Source organism: Hylaeus volcanicus, chromosome 8, assembly GCF_026283585.1.
Source record: "Hylaeus volcanicus isolate JK05 chromosome 8, UHH_iyHylVolc1.0_haploid, whole genome shotgun sequence".
In the NCBI taxonomy this organism is placed as follows: Eukaryota; Metazoa; Arthropoda; class Insecta; order Hymenoptera; family Colletidae; genus Hylaeus; species Hylaeus volcanicus.
Window position 1 is genome coordinate 3121292 of NC_071983.1, and position 14710 is coordinate 3136001.

Consider the following 14710-nt stretch of genomic DNA (forward strand, 5'->3'; position numbering starts at 1 on the left):
ACGCGAATTCGGTTCTCCGGCATCGATTGTCCCTCCTCTTCGTATCACCGCCCTCCCCCGTTGCCGGCTCTCCTACTCCTTCGACGCGATTACATCCATAAATATTTGTAAATATTCGCGACGCGTCAACTGCGTCACTTCGAACCCTCGTCAACACAAACGAACTCGAGGGAAAGACGTAAAGTCCCCGTTCGACTCGAAAGGGTTGACGGATTGACTACATCCTGATTAGCGGAACTCGTTATTCCGGTCTTAGTCCCGGAGGATTGCGATTCGATCGTTCCGTTTGCGGTTTAAATGTCAACACGGGCTACTGTTTACGCGTCTCTCGTTCCTCGATTACCGATTTTAACCCTCTGCGTCCAACGACGTTTGCATTAGAACATCCGACCAACTTTCTGCGACTCGTGTAAATTAATGTACAGAAGAAGTATTTGTTTTTGATATTTAGTTAACGTGCTGTAAGAATCAAGCCTTCGGTCGTATCGGTTTCGCCGTAGAGATCTTACGCTGCGTGATTATCGAATCGAATTGTGATTTGAAAAATAACTTTCTGTAACGATGTTAACGCTGAACCTACCAACGTTTTATTTGTACTTGTTTTTTTCTTTTCGCGATTGATCGAATCGGTCTTAAAGACTTGCACGAAAGAATTGTATATAACTTATGTATTCCATGTACGAACCGTACAGAAAAGTTTATAAACGGTCGTGGTAGCTTTAGTTATAATATTCTAACAGCATCGAGTTTCGTATCGCTCGATTTTATATGTTCGATTGTTCGACGCGCGAACGCGGAACCAAAGTTTCTCGTTCAATTACTTTATTGTACATTTAAAAGTACCGATCGAAACTCTTCGCCATTCTCTCTCTCAAAAAAAAAAAAAAAAAATGGATAATTGGTAAGTAAAACAGTCATCGTTTATTTAGCAGTACCTTCCGTTTTGATCGTTTTTTAATTTCCGTTATCGATACGTTTGCAGGCTTGTCGCTGGCGGGACAGGGTCGTGGAAAAAAACGCATCGAGCGGAAAAAAAATATTCGAACCAGGGTTGAGAAACGGTGCGCGGAATGCTCGCGGGTGGTCGAAAGCGAGACTGGCTGCGAAATGTGCGCGTGGAGGAAAAGCGAAAAAAAGAAACAAAAAAGAAAAACGACGAGATTGACAGAGAAAATAGAATTGAAAAAACGAGGGAGAAGCGAAGGGAGGACGAGAGAGGGCAAGGGAGAAAACGAAGAAGAAAGGGGGTGTAGCGAGCTTGCGCGACGTTCGACCCGAATCTCTCGTCGGACGTTAAGCCAGCCAGCCAGCCAACCAGCCAGCCAGCTAGTCAGCCGACCAGCCAGCCAGCAAGAGCCAACCTTAGCCGTGTTGCGAGCTTCCGAGTCCCAGTCGTCGGCGTCGATGAAAGACCAGTATTTCAACCGGTACAGTACCGATTTTATTCACATTCCGTCGACCCCTCGGCCTCGCGAAACCTCGTATCCTTCGCTCCTGCCGGTATCAATCCACTCGGCACGCTATCGAGCAATCGACACCCTCCTCTGTCCTAGCCGATCCTCCTCCACCGAAACGGATAACTAATTTCCAACGAGCAGTTAATCTCTCGGACGCGCGAAACGTTCGATTCGCGTACCTTCGGCTAGTGATTGGAAGGAAAGAGGTACATCGAAGCAGGCTGAACGAGGGGGACGAGTGACCTGTTTACGGTTTCAGCGCTCGTTGAAAATTGAAAAATCGTCGTGTTTGTGTTGGTGCGATACGTGCGAGGCAGTGTCGACGCGGAATTCAACAAGCGAGATCGAGTAGGTATATCCATCGGTGGCGAGGACGAAACGGGAGAAACGTAGAGGCGAGCGGTAGAGGGTTGGAAATGCCGTAATGATCGGCGAGTTAGCGGGCGACAGGGGTATTACCCGATCAGAAGGAAGCGAGTGCTCGGTTCGTCGACGATGTTTCGAGAATGCAGCACTCCCGTATCCACGGCCTGGCGAAATAGCCTTGTCTGCGCGAGCGCAGTATTTGGCGTGCGATTTAGCCGACTGACGCGATAACCTGAACGCGACACCAAAAAAAAGCACATTTCTGGTAGATTATATTCTTCGTGACCAGGTGCTCGGTATCGATCGCGATCGAGCAGGCAACGGGGATCGAAGTCGCGGGGCAAATTTTCGCTTCCGAGGGGAAACGTTCAGGGAGAGAAATTCGAGGGCTCGAAACTCGTGGGTATTAGGCTCGTCCGACGATCGTGAAATATTTTTCTAATCGAGGAGAGTGTTTCTTGTTGCTCGTTTCTTCTTCGTCGAGTCTAAGACCTTCGAGATCGAAGTACGTCGAAGCGAGATCGTGGCGGTTGCCGGAAACCCGTTTCGCGATCGCGGAAATTGATACATCTTTAAAATATCAATTAGGAATTCAAGGAATTACGAATTCAACTTTCAAGTTAGGAACGTCGCGTATTAGTTCGCATTAAGCTTAGCTTTCGTTACCGCTGAAACTATTTCGCGTAGCGTACTTGCGGAGCGTGCAAGTATTTTTAGGGGCGCAACTCGTAGATGGTAAAAGGGTTTAGAGAAAGCGAAGCCCCTCGTCTGTATACGATATCTTGAAATCCGTTGATAGTTTTACTTTGCTCCATTCTACCAAAAGTGAACACATTTCCATCGACCTCCGCAGCGTTTCAGTGATTCCTAGCTAATCGAAACGCGAACGAGTGGGCGAGACCAGACGTGCTATTCGGTAATTTCGTTTTACTTTTTCATGGACTGCGGGATACGTCGGTTTCAGGCGTTCCGATGCCTTTCTTTTCGATGCTTTTCTTTTCGATGCCTTTCTTTTCGATGCCTGCCGCTCCATTTATCCCTTCGCGGATGCTGAACGCTAAAAATCTCTCGAAAGCGGGCAAAAATTTGGTCCACCCTCGCCTCGTCAACGGTATCGTGCTTGATGTACTCGCCGACGTGCGGGGATCTTGGTGTTGCTTTCCTCGCTTTCATTGTTCTTCGCGGAGCATCGGCAAAGCGTCGAATTCGCTGGTAGATTACGCAGCTTCGAGACCTGATTCGTAATAAAATCATTCTCGGGCACGAAAACTTCCGAAATATCGAAGATATACATTCCCCTCTGGAATCTGTAACAAAAAATTTGTGTACTTGTATCAGGTATTGGACCAGAAAGTGATGTCGTTTACATTGAATTCTAAAAGATAAATTCGCAACAAGTTTTTATTTTCAATCAATTATGTTCGCAACTCTTTACCAACAACCTTTTGCTATCTAGTGTGCAAATTTTCGAACTCGGATCGATAAAAATCAATTGGTACACAATGACCTGATAAATTATAAACAACTATTGACATTTGCAGAAACGACATTACTTTCTGGTCTTCCTAATATTTATATCGTGTGCTTCATGGTCCTTCCAAAGAGCCTTCAAGATTTTGTTATTTAACGAAACGCGACTGTTAATTTATTATTGGAAAACGATTCAGAAGGCATTACACCGCGGCACGATTTTATTTCTTCGGCAAAGGGTTTGAACCCCTTGTGGTAAAAATAATAATAAATAAAGCAGAGAGAGAGAGAGTGAAAGTATATGGGATAGCGTTCATAAAAGAGAGGGAGGCAAAACATGCGATTTGCTCGGTCCTGAACCATCAACAAGAGGAGAGTTAACACGGATTGAACCAATTATAGCCCCGTTTTGGAGCGAACGACGGAACGAGCAACTTCCGGCTTGGTTAATCCATATAACGAGTAAATCAATTCCTATTGAGAATTCACGTCTTTGACGCGGTCTACGGGCCGCAGATTAGAATTTATAACTTGGTCGCGAAGACGGAGATGCGCCGAGTAAGAATTCGATTCCCGACTATCCCATATCGTTCTCAAGTATTTAACGAAAACTGATTTGATTTGGAATATTAAATAAATCGAATCCTCCACTCTTTCCGCGATAAATGAGATAAATGACGAGATAACTGTTCCAAATTATGCTAACGACGTCGTGTTTCCGATTGCAGGTGGTCCTTGAAAGGAAAGGAGCGATGCTGAGGAGGGAAAACGCGGAATCGGATTGACGGTTCGAGGGGGACGAAGCGGTGCACACCTTGGAATGCGCGTACCGATGGTATCGAGGACTTGGGACTGGGGAATCTTCACTCTCCTGTTTTTCGTGTTGGTCACCCCCAGTCCTGCTGCCATCCACCGAGGTAACGCACTCTCTGTCGATTCGTTTCCTGGTAATAGCAGTGCTGTATTTGGATCGGTACGTGTCGGTACGATCTATCATCTAAAACAAGAATTCTCGACTGGAGGACACAATTATCCAGAGGGGGAGATGAGCGTTTACTGGGTTGAGGATTGAGATCACTATTCAATAGAACGTTATGTCTTGTGAAGCGCAGATTATCCAGCTATCTCGAGTTATCACGACCAAAGCAGCAAAATCAAATTAGACTTACCGAAACTACTCGTTCAATTGAGAGCATTCGTTGAGAGTACTTCAATATGTCGTTCAACTTTTGCGTCATACGTCAGAGTGTCATTTCCTCCTTCTCTAGAAAAACGTTACCAAAGTTTGTACTTAACATAGTTTGTCTACAAAGCACAGCCTCGCCGACGAGCATAGACTCTTCTTCTTCAACTACAGCACTGAGTAGAAAACGAGCAAGTTTCTGTGCCGTTGCCAGCAAACATGATGACGTATATTGTTCTGTTTCAGCGGATCGAGGACGTTGCAATAAGACGGTAGACATATACGATAATGTGTCGAGTCCGGCTGTGACTTCAGCGAATTGGGGAAAGCCTCTGTTTTGCTGGTACCGCTTTCGAGGGTATCGTGGATCACCACGGGATTGGATTCTGCGCGTGCGCTTCAAAAAGTTCAAGCTTGGTGTGGTGGAGAATGCTACCACCTGCTCTGGAGGTTACTTGCAGGTACATCTTCGAGTTGTTTATAACCGTCGTGGCTTAAAAATAGTTCAACAAAATGTTATTCAGTCATATAGAGCTTAGACCAACGAATAAGATAAACTGACCCCACCTCGTCGTACCATTTTCAGATCGTAGATGGAAACACGAAGACAGGCCTGAGCAATCGAAAGGACCCAGGAATGTACTGCGGAGAGTTGGAGCAGCCGCAGACGTTCATCTCCGAGACGAGTTTCGTCCGCGTCATCTTCCACGCGGAGAACTTCACGGATCAAACGTACTTCAGCTTCGACACCAGGACCGAGCAGCAGTTCGGGGAGTATTTGAGGCATGGCCAACATCCGGAACTTTACCCGAATCGAAGGGGCGAGATCGTGCCCGGGAGCTACTGCGAACGGGTGTTCAAGGACTGCAGACTGCAAACGTGTTACGTACAGAGCCCAGCCTATCCTGGTATCTATCCTCGCGCGTTGCACTGCAAGTATCGCCTGAACACGCGGCTACCTTTCATCAAGCTCTACATAGAGAACGAGGAGTTCAATATCGACGGTCAAAGATGCGAGAACATAATGACCTGCCCCATGAGGCCCATAAGCTCCGGCTCGGAGCACTGCCCGTACGATTATATACGCGTGTACGACGGCAAGGACAACAACAGCCAGGTGATCGGCACTTTCTGCGGTATGGGGAAGTTCCCGTACAGCATAATAGGCACCAGCGAGGACCTTTACGTGGAGTTTATCTCCTCGCCGGCAGGACCTCTTCTGAACACAGGATTTCACTTCAACGTGGGCAACTGGCCTGGACACATGGAGACCGCAGGCGTGAGGAACGGTAGCTGCGACTGGCTGCTAAACAGCGAGTCCCTTCACACGGGCAACGAGGGGATATTCCTCTCTGTGGCTCACTGGTATCCGCCGCACACCAGCTGCACCTACCTCCTAAAAGGTCGAGTTGGCGAGATCGCTAGACTCTACTTTCCTAGTTTTCGCGTGAACCGAATCGAGTCGCCCATACAACCCTACGACGGCGACTGCGGGGAGAGCCTGACCCTCTACGACGCCGACTGGCCAGACGACGCGAAGATCATCAAGACCTTCTGCGACACGTTCAGCAAGCCCATGGAGAAGCACGACTTCGTCTCTAGCTCCAACGCTCTTTTCGTCAAGTTCGAAAGCAAAACGGGAAGCTACTCCGGTAGTTCTCTCTACTATTGGGCTCATTACGATTTCTTCAACGCGACGCGATTCGGCGAGCCCGTGGTTGGCACGGAGTGCGACGAGACATTCGCCTCTTGGAAGTCGCGCTCCGGACAACTTCGATCGCCGTTAAACACCCTCGTTTACAAGCGATCGGGGGATCCGCCCGCCGATCTCTCCTGCACCTACACCTTCGTCACTGATAAACGACTGTTCGCGCGCGTGATACTCACCGTGGACTCTGTTTCCTTCAAGGAGCATCCGTACGCGCAGTGCGGCCACTGCTGGGACAGTCACGTGGACCGATTGATCATTCGCGAGCCGCCAGTGGTCAACGGCGATCAGCACTCCTACCAGAGCCATCAGCAGCAACAGCAGCAACATCAGCGCCAGCCGTACCAACAGCAACAAGACAACAACAAAGGTCACTGCATCTGTCGATCGTCGATCGCCAACGGACCCACCGTCGAAGGGAAGCCTGTGGTTCGCGTGGTCTCACGCGGGGAGAAGCTAGAGTTGAAGCTGCTGGTGGACGGCACTCACGCTGCCACCAGCTACTTCAAGCAGCCCTCGCCCTTGTTCGAGGCGAGGTACGAGTTTGCTCACAGTCCCCTCTGCGGACCTACGATTCTCCCAGCCACCACCGACGGCGAGATAGAGTTCCCTCATTACGAAGCTCTCGGTTACGTATCCCCACCTAGGTCTATAAAATGCATCTGGGAGCTGCGCGTGAATCGGGAGAGGGACGTCTGGTTGCACTTCGACAAGATCAAGTTCGCTTCGAGATCTTGCGAGGACGGGAAGCTCGAGATCTTCCTGCCTGGCAGCGCGGAGCCGTTCCTGGGCATCTGCGGCGAGAACGTGAGCTACGTCAGAGAGATGCCCATCATCTCAGCGGCGCAGATCGCACCTGGGAATCGAGCTAACGGCGACGCAAATTCCAACACGGATCCCATGCAGTCGCAGACGCATCAGCAAGGGTATTCTCCGCCACAGATTTCGTCGCCGACCGATCACCAGCAGGAGGACTCCGAGTGGCCTGCCGTGATTATTCAGTTCACCGGCTCGATGGCTCCAGCCAGAGCCGCCTTCAAGATCGCTTGGACGGAGCTCTATCATCTGCCTCGCGACGCGTCTGGAAACTTAAACACGCAGAAACTCGAGGAGTTCTGCGGGTTCCAGTGTCCCGGCGACGCTGGTTGCATTCCGGCGAGGCTCCTCTGCAACGGAGTGGTAAATTGTCCGATGCCAGAGCCTAAGTCTCTGTATCGAAACACAAACAATGGTAGCGGACTGTTGGCGATATCAGAGGAACCGAATGACGAGTCCGCGGAGACATGCGGCGCGGATGCCGTCGGTGGTCGCGGGAAGGCTGCTGGATCTGGCAACGGGATCGGAGGTTTGGCTAGCGTCGTTGGCTCTGCTGGATGGGCGGGTGCTAGCTTAGGCGCCAGCCTCGCCGTTCTTCTCGGGCTGGCGTGTCTCGTCGCCGTTTGCAAGATCTGCAGGCGTCGGGCCACCCCGAGAAACATCCACGTACCTTATTGACACGAACGCAAACACGAGTACGAGCACAGACACGGTCAGAGGTACACGGAATTCGTAATCGCCGTTTCTTTTTCTTACCTTGTTTTATCGAGAACCCTGTCCTCTTCTGCGGTACATAACGAAAGAAGGCTCGTGTCTGGTTGGCCAGACGCTGCTGCACAGTGTTTTCGAACGAACGCTATCACTCAACAGGCCGTTTGATTACACATTCGTGTGCACGTGCCATCGAACCGAGCGTTAAACCTTTGAGAGGAATTTTTATCGCTTCGCTCGTTTTATCCGTGCCATCGAGCGAGAAAGAGGAAACAATGGCAAGTCAGGTGGATGGCTGATTAAATAGGTAGATAGCTAGAGGTAAGTACCGTAGGAGGTTATACCCTATCGGCGGTGAAGGACCGTACCGAGGAAATCGTAGCACAAAACGCGATAGAGACCAGGTGAAACCAGGCGAATGGAAACGTTAAAGCGACCGAGAAGTACACTTGTACATTTCTCTATTCGAGCCGAAGCATTTCAAACGGATCGATCGAATAACTCCAACTTTTCAACTTACATTTTAGACGATTCAATTTCGTACGATCTTGTTTGTACAACGTCGCGTTCTCGTCTACATAAATGTTTACTTAAAACGTATATTATAAATTGTACGTGTATTATAAATTGTACTGTAAACAACTGACAACGTGTATACAACGTCTAAACAACGTGTATTATAAATTGTACTGTAAACAACTGACGATATCGTTGTAGAAAGAACAAAAAAAAGATACCGTTCACATCAGATTCACGCCTCTCTCGAAATCAATCGAGATTCGTTCAAAGAATTTTCATCCATCGTTAAAAAGTAACGAGTTACTCGGACGACCCGATTCAAGTGCCTCGCTCCGTATAGTTCGTGCGGTTACAATTCACGCGATTCGGATCTCTGGCCAGCGTAGGTCGCGCCCTTTTAAATATACATATAGTACGTACAATGTATTCGCGTTACGTTAACAAGAGTGCCTGCGAATGTTCGTGCACCAGCGCGTCACGCGCTCGATAATGCGCGCACATTATTCCTTGAGAATATGCCGAACAAAACTTGTATATATCGAGGGTAGGAAGCGTCGATTATTTTATAGAATAAGCGGCTCCGAAACCAACGGCCACCAGGCCAAGCGTCGAGCGAAACGTGTTCGAATGGCTCGACGGTAAGGTCGTGTTCTTTTGTACATAGTTCGCGTTACCCAATTAAATTCAAACAATATCTTAGAAGATTAGTAGAGGACTAACGAATCTACCTACATATACAGGCCGCGCAATAGTGCGCGCGAACAATGACGCAAGCGCATGCAACGTACGCTCTGTCTCTCGAAAGTTGCAGAGGAAACGATCGCGATATAAGCGACGCGTTCGTCGTGCAACTTTTCCGTGGAAGAGCGCGTACTCGGGCATACTTCACGACGCGACGTCTACGTCTTTACACGCGAAATGTAAACGAGAGACGACGCGACATCCGTCGAGATGGATCCATTCTTATATCGTTGGTTTATTCGTTTCATCTCTGGGAAACGCTCGTACCTCTGATACAGCGTTGGGCAAAAATGTCAAAGAATTACCGCGTCACGTATTGATTTACGATTGCTAAATTACAGATGTATCGTTGTCGGAAATTAATCACTGCCCAACTCTACACCGAGACCATTCCAATTATACCATACTTACACGCCTCCGTACGTTAGTTTACTGATTTTGTCGCTGTTTTTACCGTTTTGTACCGTTAATATTATGCGTTCAACGTCGTAAAGAAACAGCGCGAACGGCGTCGGTGTCGACGTTGGTACACATTCATATCGATGCAATTGTTATTGTTGCGATAATTTATCGTCGCTATCGTTACTCTTAGGATAAATAATATAGTTATCGTTACGGTTACGTGAAACATCGTCGTTATGCCGTTGCTGTTACCACCGTTCTCGTCGTCGCCTGTACCACAGTCGCTACCACAGTTGCAATCATTATCGCTACTGCCAGCAGCGTCGTCATTATATTATTATATTTTTTACAAATAAAGAACAACCTCGGGGACACGAGGTGAAAGAAAACGTTAAACGTCGTTGGTCCGATTTCGCACCTTGGTGGCCTTCTATATAGAACAGTGTGAAAGTAAAGAGATATTACGAGACAACGTAACATCTCTATGTGCGAAGGGCCTCGATGAAAATATTCAAACGAAAAAATTGAACCGCGATAAAATACAAGCAGCTGAAATCACTTTCGCAGAATCGATATATTTTTGTTTACACTCGTGTTCCTTTAACCCTCGTTTACGGTACAGTTCGTTCCTCTGTTCTCTCCTCTAATCAAATTCCAAATTACCAAGTACACGGTGCACGATCGACCGTGAAAAGCAAGATGACCGTTAAACACGCGGGGAAGGGCGACCGTGTGTTGCGGATCTCGAAAATGTCACCCGTTCCAGCTCACGGATTAATCACCGAAAATGTTTTAGTGCCGATAGCGAAGACCATTTTCACAAAGAAACCTGGAACTGCTCGTTCCAATCTCTCCCAACGAAGAACGGAAGTTATCAAACCACGAAAACCCAGCGACAACGTTGTGGTACCGCTTTTGAAACGACCCTCTCATCTCCCAGTGAAGAGATACACGAGCACGGTTCTGCACTCCGAACAGGTGTTCCTTATTTCCAGACTGCGGATTTTTATCTATTTATAGGAGATTCGAATGTCCAAGAAACTATAAAATGAACACAGTACGCAGTAACGCGAAAGAATATCGAAAGAGTAATGTTTGTATCGTTATATTTTCCAGAGTAAACTAAATTTTCGTTCGAGTTCAGTTTTTGTATGTACGCTTGCTAAGATTTCATTTTTCATCAAGATCCGCAGTCTACTTATCTCTATTCTCCTTTTATAAATAATAAAGAAAGACAAGAATTAAAATACGCCGGTCGATGCGTTTTCAGAATCACGGTAACACGAATTGCCGCGAGAAGAAGAAAATCTCGAAGAAGAAGCAGTTTCGTTCGATCGATAAAAGCTCGACTTTTCCTGTGTTTGGTCGTTTCGAACATACTTCGCTAGATAAGAAAAAATCAATGCTACCGTTTCCCTCCACGATTTACGATTTACCTGCCGCCACATTCGAGAAGCGTGAAAAAATCGTTTCAACGAGTAAATATCCAACCGAGGCCAATAAATGGAACGGAAGTCATCGGATACGCGAAGAAGAAACAAGGACTGTCGGTCACGTGGTATCGGAAGTTTCAAACGAAGACAATACCTGCGAGAGCGTCAGCGACAACGTCGCCTTTCAATCGTTGAGCGATTTACGAAAGATCGATTGGTTCTCCGCGGATACGTTAAAGACGATATTCGATAAAGAGATGCGAATGATGGAGATTAATACTTCGAATGTACCGATTACGCTAACCGTCGCAGCGGCATCGACGGCAACGATGGCGACGACGATAAAAACCAATATCTATCCTTGTAAAGAACAACTAACTGGCCCGTATCATAACTTCGCATCGACGAATACCGATAACGCAGCGAAGAAAACATTGTCGACTATCATTCCCCACAGTAAAGAATCACAGTTTCCCGCCAAATGGAACGCGATGAATGCTTCTAATCTACATACAGATCAATTTCTCGAGACGAATAAAACACCAGGTATATTGGGAGATACGTGTAAGGAGATTTTGAAATACACGGATCGGTCGCGTCTGTCCTCTCTCGCAGAGAATAATGATAAATTAAAAAATGAGCACCCTTGCAGGATAAAGTATTCGTGGCAAGTACTGGGTAGAGGCGCGCAGACATCGCGCACGCTTTTGGAAAGTTTAACTAAGGAAAATAATCAGGAAGAATCGGTTCACGACTGTTGCATTAAATATTCTTGGCAGATCATTGGGACTGCCACGCAAACATCTAAGACAGATTCAACTGCTAAGGATTGCAGGTCCGCTCTTTCAGTCTTATCGCCGAGAGCTAACGCGAATCGTGGCGATACCACAGGAACAAATAACGCGTTACCAGTTACTGTTTGTCGTAACGGCAAAAAGTTCTTTATACTAAATAACCAATGCACGCAAACCTCTGCTCATAAGAAGAATCAAACTAATTTGGCTGAAATTCATGGAAATCATTAGATTGGTTTGTAATTTTTGAGAAATGACCGCAAAAGGTAGCAATCGGCTCATGCGGATGTGAAAAATTATTACCACAATTTTCTCCCATCCTTTTATTCTTTTACAGATCGCTTTACAAACTCAATGGAAACTTCTCACCTATAAATAGAAAACATTTGGACATCAAAGCATAAAAAATATTTCGTGCGAAACGAACATAACATGCTTTTCCTATTCCAAAGTCAAGAATCGTTTATTCGTTTGTACATTCCCAGTTCTCGTGCAATATATTCCAACCTGGAAAACTTACTCGCTACAATATGATGAATAAATCTGGTAGCAATTATATAGGTTTTATATTCAGAACTGGAGCAAGGAATGTGCACGTTTTGAACGTTTACCTTTACTTATGCTTCCATTAATTGTCGGTATGCAATAGAGTTCTTAGAAACTCGTGAGGTATCGTGTGTTAACGAGACAAATAAATGTACAACCACAGGCACCTTCACGCACATTAACTTTCAAACATTATCCAGAACATCCTCTGCAACCGCAATGAATACATTCCACTATTCTACCTTCTTCTAATTTTCCTTTAGGAACTCGACAAATACAGTTTGTTCCAAAATTGGTGTCTCTGGTTTGTATACACCGTAAACAACACAAGTTTTCATACCCCACTTTCTTCCATTTCGCTATCAAATTTTTATCTGCTATGTTTTCATTCAAACAATAATCATATAATTCTGAAAAAAAGAATAACATAGTGAATATAGTTTACACGAGGGTAATGGTAAGTTTGTGATAATACTAACCGCGACTTATGGCTTTCCGTCTGTAATATAAATCGTATATGTAACGTGATTTCTGATGGTGGATTTTGAAAATCGGCCACAAAGATTCTTGTTTCCGTTTGCCTTCGTGAGGTTCTGTTTCGGCTGTAATTCGAAAAATGATTATGAAAGAAACTGTCCTTTAAACAGTTAAAAAGAAAAATATTGTACATTACAAATATAACCATCGTGCAATATCGTTGTTACCTTCTCGCATTTTCTGCTCCAATTCCTCTAACGTTGGTTCGATCAATTCCCAGCCATCAGGTGGAGGCTTCTTACTTCTTCTTACTTTTGGCATCTTTCGATTTGTGTAAATATTATCTTTCGAATACGTATGATACAAGCTTACGCTAACGATCTTCCCAACAAAAATAGAATCTGAATGTATATAATCACAGAGCAGTTTAAGAAGGCAAAATAGGTTTAAAAATTAGTACAGTTTCATCGTCACAAGATGGCTCTGTTTCCATCTGTATTCTGGACTACTCCGGAAAATTCTTCTAACGATAAATGAATGAGGTCTTGTCAGATAGATACCGGCGATTAGGGGATACGCGTTTAGCCATAGACTGTAAACTCTATACAGATGTCTAAAGGAAATCTCTCTCTAGAAAATATCTTTTATTTTCTATTTATTAAACATAATTTTATTCGACATCTTTATAGATCTGTCGCAATTTCAACTATTTAATTGTATTATCAAATTCATCTCGTTGAATGATGATTATTCAAATTCACTAGAATGTGAAGGTGGAGTCTTATGAATCAATTCTGAGTCATTTCATACGGAGCTTTAACTATTTATATTATCGTTCCCTCTTTGAAGAAGTATTATCTCTCAATTGCAATTTCTGAAGTTCATTTGTGCTTTGGAACGGTCCACATCCTTTAAACAATTGTAAGTATTGCTAGCTACAAATAAATATTGAATTTATTCTGTACTTCAAATTTTAAGCTCATTAGTGTTTGTGCTTGTCGTTCATTCAATTTTCGAATAAATTGTTTGTGTATAAGTAAAAAGTGATACGAATTCGAAACGCAAACTTCATATTTAAATGCCCTACTTCGATAATTGAATTCCGTTCCCGCTTCGCAACAGTCTTTTATTCGATCACTAACCTAAAAAGTAAAAAATGACGTTGCAAGAACCGCCAAAAATGTTTTCGTTTTTTAAAAGAAAATTTCACTCCAATATGTATAAAATATCGCCGATCTTTATCAGCAGCATCACGAATATAATTCTCGAAAATAGCCCGAATTATGAAGCCTGGGAGAAAGGTGATGAAGTTTTGCAGTCGTTAATTTTACGAGAATTATGTTCAGTTTTACGTTTGAAATAATTTAACGACTTTGAAACTGCAATGCAGGTATCATTGTACCGTTTCGTTAATAATTTCTTTCCCTAATTTTATGAATTCAGTTTCTAGAACTGAGGAAAGAGTCATGACTGTGACGAAGGAACAAGTTAACCAACTCATCGCTTCCAACACAGTAGTGATATTCTCTAAAACAAAATGTCCATATTGTAAAATGGCTAAGGAGGTAATTTTTGTTCATGTATTATTATTATCTTGATTATAGTAATATATATTACTCTACATTCTGTTTATTCTGATATTGTTTTAGGTGTTTGATAGCTTGAACCAAAAATACACCGCCATTGAATTGGATGAGAGGGATGATGGAGATGAAATTCAATCTATATTAGGTGAAATGACTGGAGCTAGAACAGTACCCCGAGTATTTGTAAAAGAAGTATGTCTAGGAGGAGGTACAGATGTGAAGAAACTGTACGCCAGCGGAGAACTTCAGAAGAGATTATAATGTACACGCCACCCAATCCTGTTTTTGCAAGAATTATTTATACATTGATTTGTTTTATTTAATGTAATAAAAATTGTTACTTAAGTAACCCACGAAGATTGTTGTAATTATTATTGAAACGAGATAGACTCTTTTAGATCAATTGATTAATAAATGTGAAATATGCACAGGTAATTGAAGTTATTCATAATTTTCCTTCATTACGAATTTTGATTTTTCTTAAGATTTTATTATATACAG

At 44.6% G+C, this 14710-nt stretch overlaps 4 protein-coding genes across 8 annotated transcripts; 3 read left to right on the forward strand and 1 right to left on the reverse strand.

Annotated features, from left to right (window-relative positions):
- The first annotated feature begins 52 nt into the window (after nt 1-52).
- On the forward strand, nt 53-9977 carry LOC128881351 (uncharacterized). Of its 2 annotated transcripts, XM_054132305.1 has the most exons (5): nt 53-901; nt 983-1427; nt 4022-4210; nt 4723-4937; nt 5063-9977. In XM_054132305.1, exons 3-5 carry the CDS (start codon nt 4114-4116, stop codon nt 7676-7678), a joined length of 2928 nt encoding a protein of 975 aa, XP_053988280.1. In that variant the 5' UTR covers nt 53-901; nt 983-1427; nt 4022-4113; the 3' UTR covers nt 7679-9977. The 2 variants fall into 2 exon arrangements, with proteins under 2 accessions (XP_053988280.1, XP_053988279.1); XM_054132304.1 differs by having other exon boundaries at nt 53-1805.
- An 87-nt stretch (nt 9978-10064) lies between these two features.
- Nucleotides 10065-11847, forward strand: LOC128881115 (uncharacterized). Its single transcript, XM_054131850.1, has 2 exons — nt 10065-10371; nt 10604-11847. Exons 1-2 carry the CDS (start codon nt 10073-10075, stop codon nt 11829-11831), a joined length of 1527 nt encoding a protein of 508 aa, XP_053987825.1. The 5' UTR covers nt 10065-10072; the 3' UTR covers nt 11832-11847.
- Nucleotides 11848-11908: 61 nt separating this feature from the next.
- On the reverse strand, nt 11909-13240 carry LOC128881370 (protein BUD31 homolog). Of its 3 annotated transcripts, none has more exons than XR_008458056.1 (4): nt 12851-13240; nt 12626-12748; nt 12212-12556; nt 11909-12107 (listed from the first exon to the last, which is right to left on the reverse strand). XR_008458056.1 is itself a non-coding variant. In XM_054132345.1 (3 exons), the coding sequence occupies exons 1-3, from the start codon at nt 12942-12944 to the stop codon at nt 12339-12341; spliced, it is 435 nt and encodes a 144-aa protein (XP_053988320.1). In that variant the 5' UTR covers nt 12945-13240; the 3' UTR covers nt 11909-12338. The 3 variants fall into 3 exon arrangements, 1 of the variants encoding a protein (XP_053988320.1); XR_008458057.1 differs by having other exon boundaries at nt 11909-12123; XM_054132345.1 differs by having other exon boundaries at nt 11909-12556.
- Nucleotides 13241-13394: 154 nt separating this feature from the next.
- LOC128881367 (uncharacterized) lies at nt 13395-14644 on the forward strand. Of its 2 annotated transcripts, none has more exons than XM_054132342.1 (3): nt 13395-13544; nt 14067-14188; nt 14273-14644. In XM_054132342.1, exons 2-3 carry the CDS (start codon nt 14090-14092, stop codon nt 14468-14470), a joined length of 297 nt encoding a protein of 98 aa, XP_053988317.1. In that variant the 5' UTR covers nt 13395-13544; nt 14067-14089; the 3' UTR covers nt 14471-14644. The 2 variants fall into 2 exon arrangements, with proteins under 2 accessions (XP_053988317.1, XP_053988316.1); XM_054132341.1 differs by lacking the exon at nt 13395-13544 and adding an exon at nt 13662-13924.
- The last annotated feature ends 66 nt before the right edge of the window (nt 14645-14710 follow it).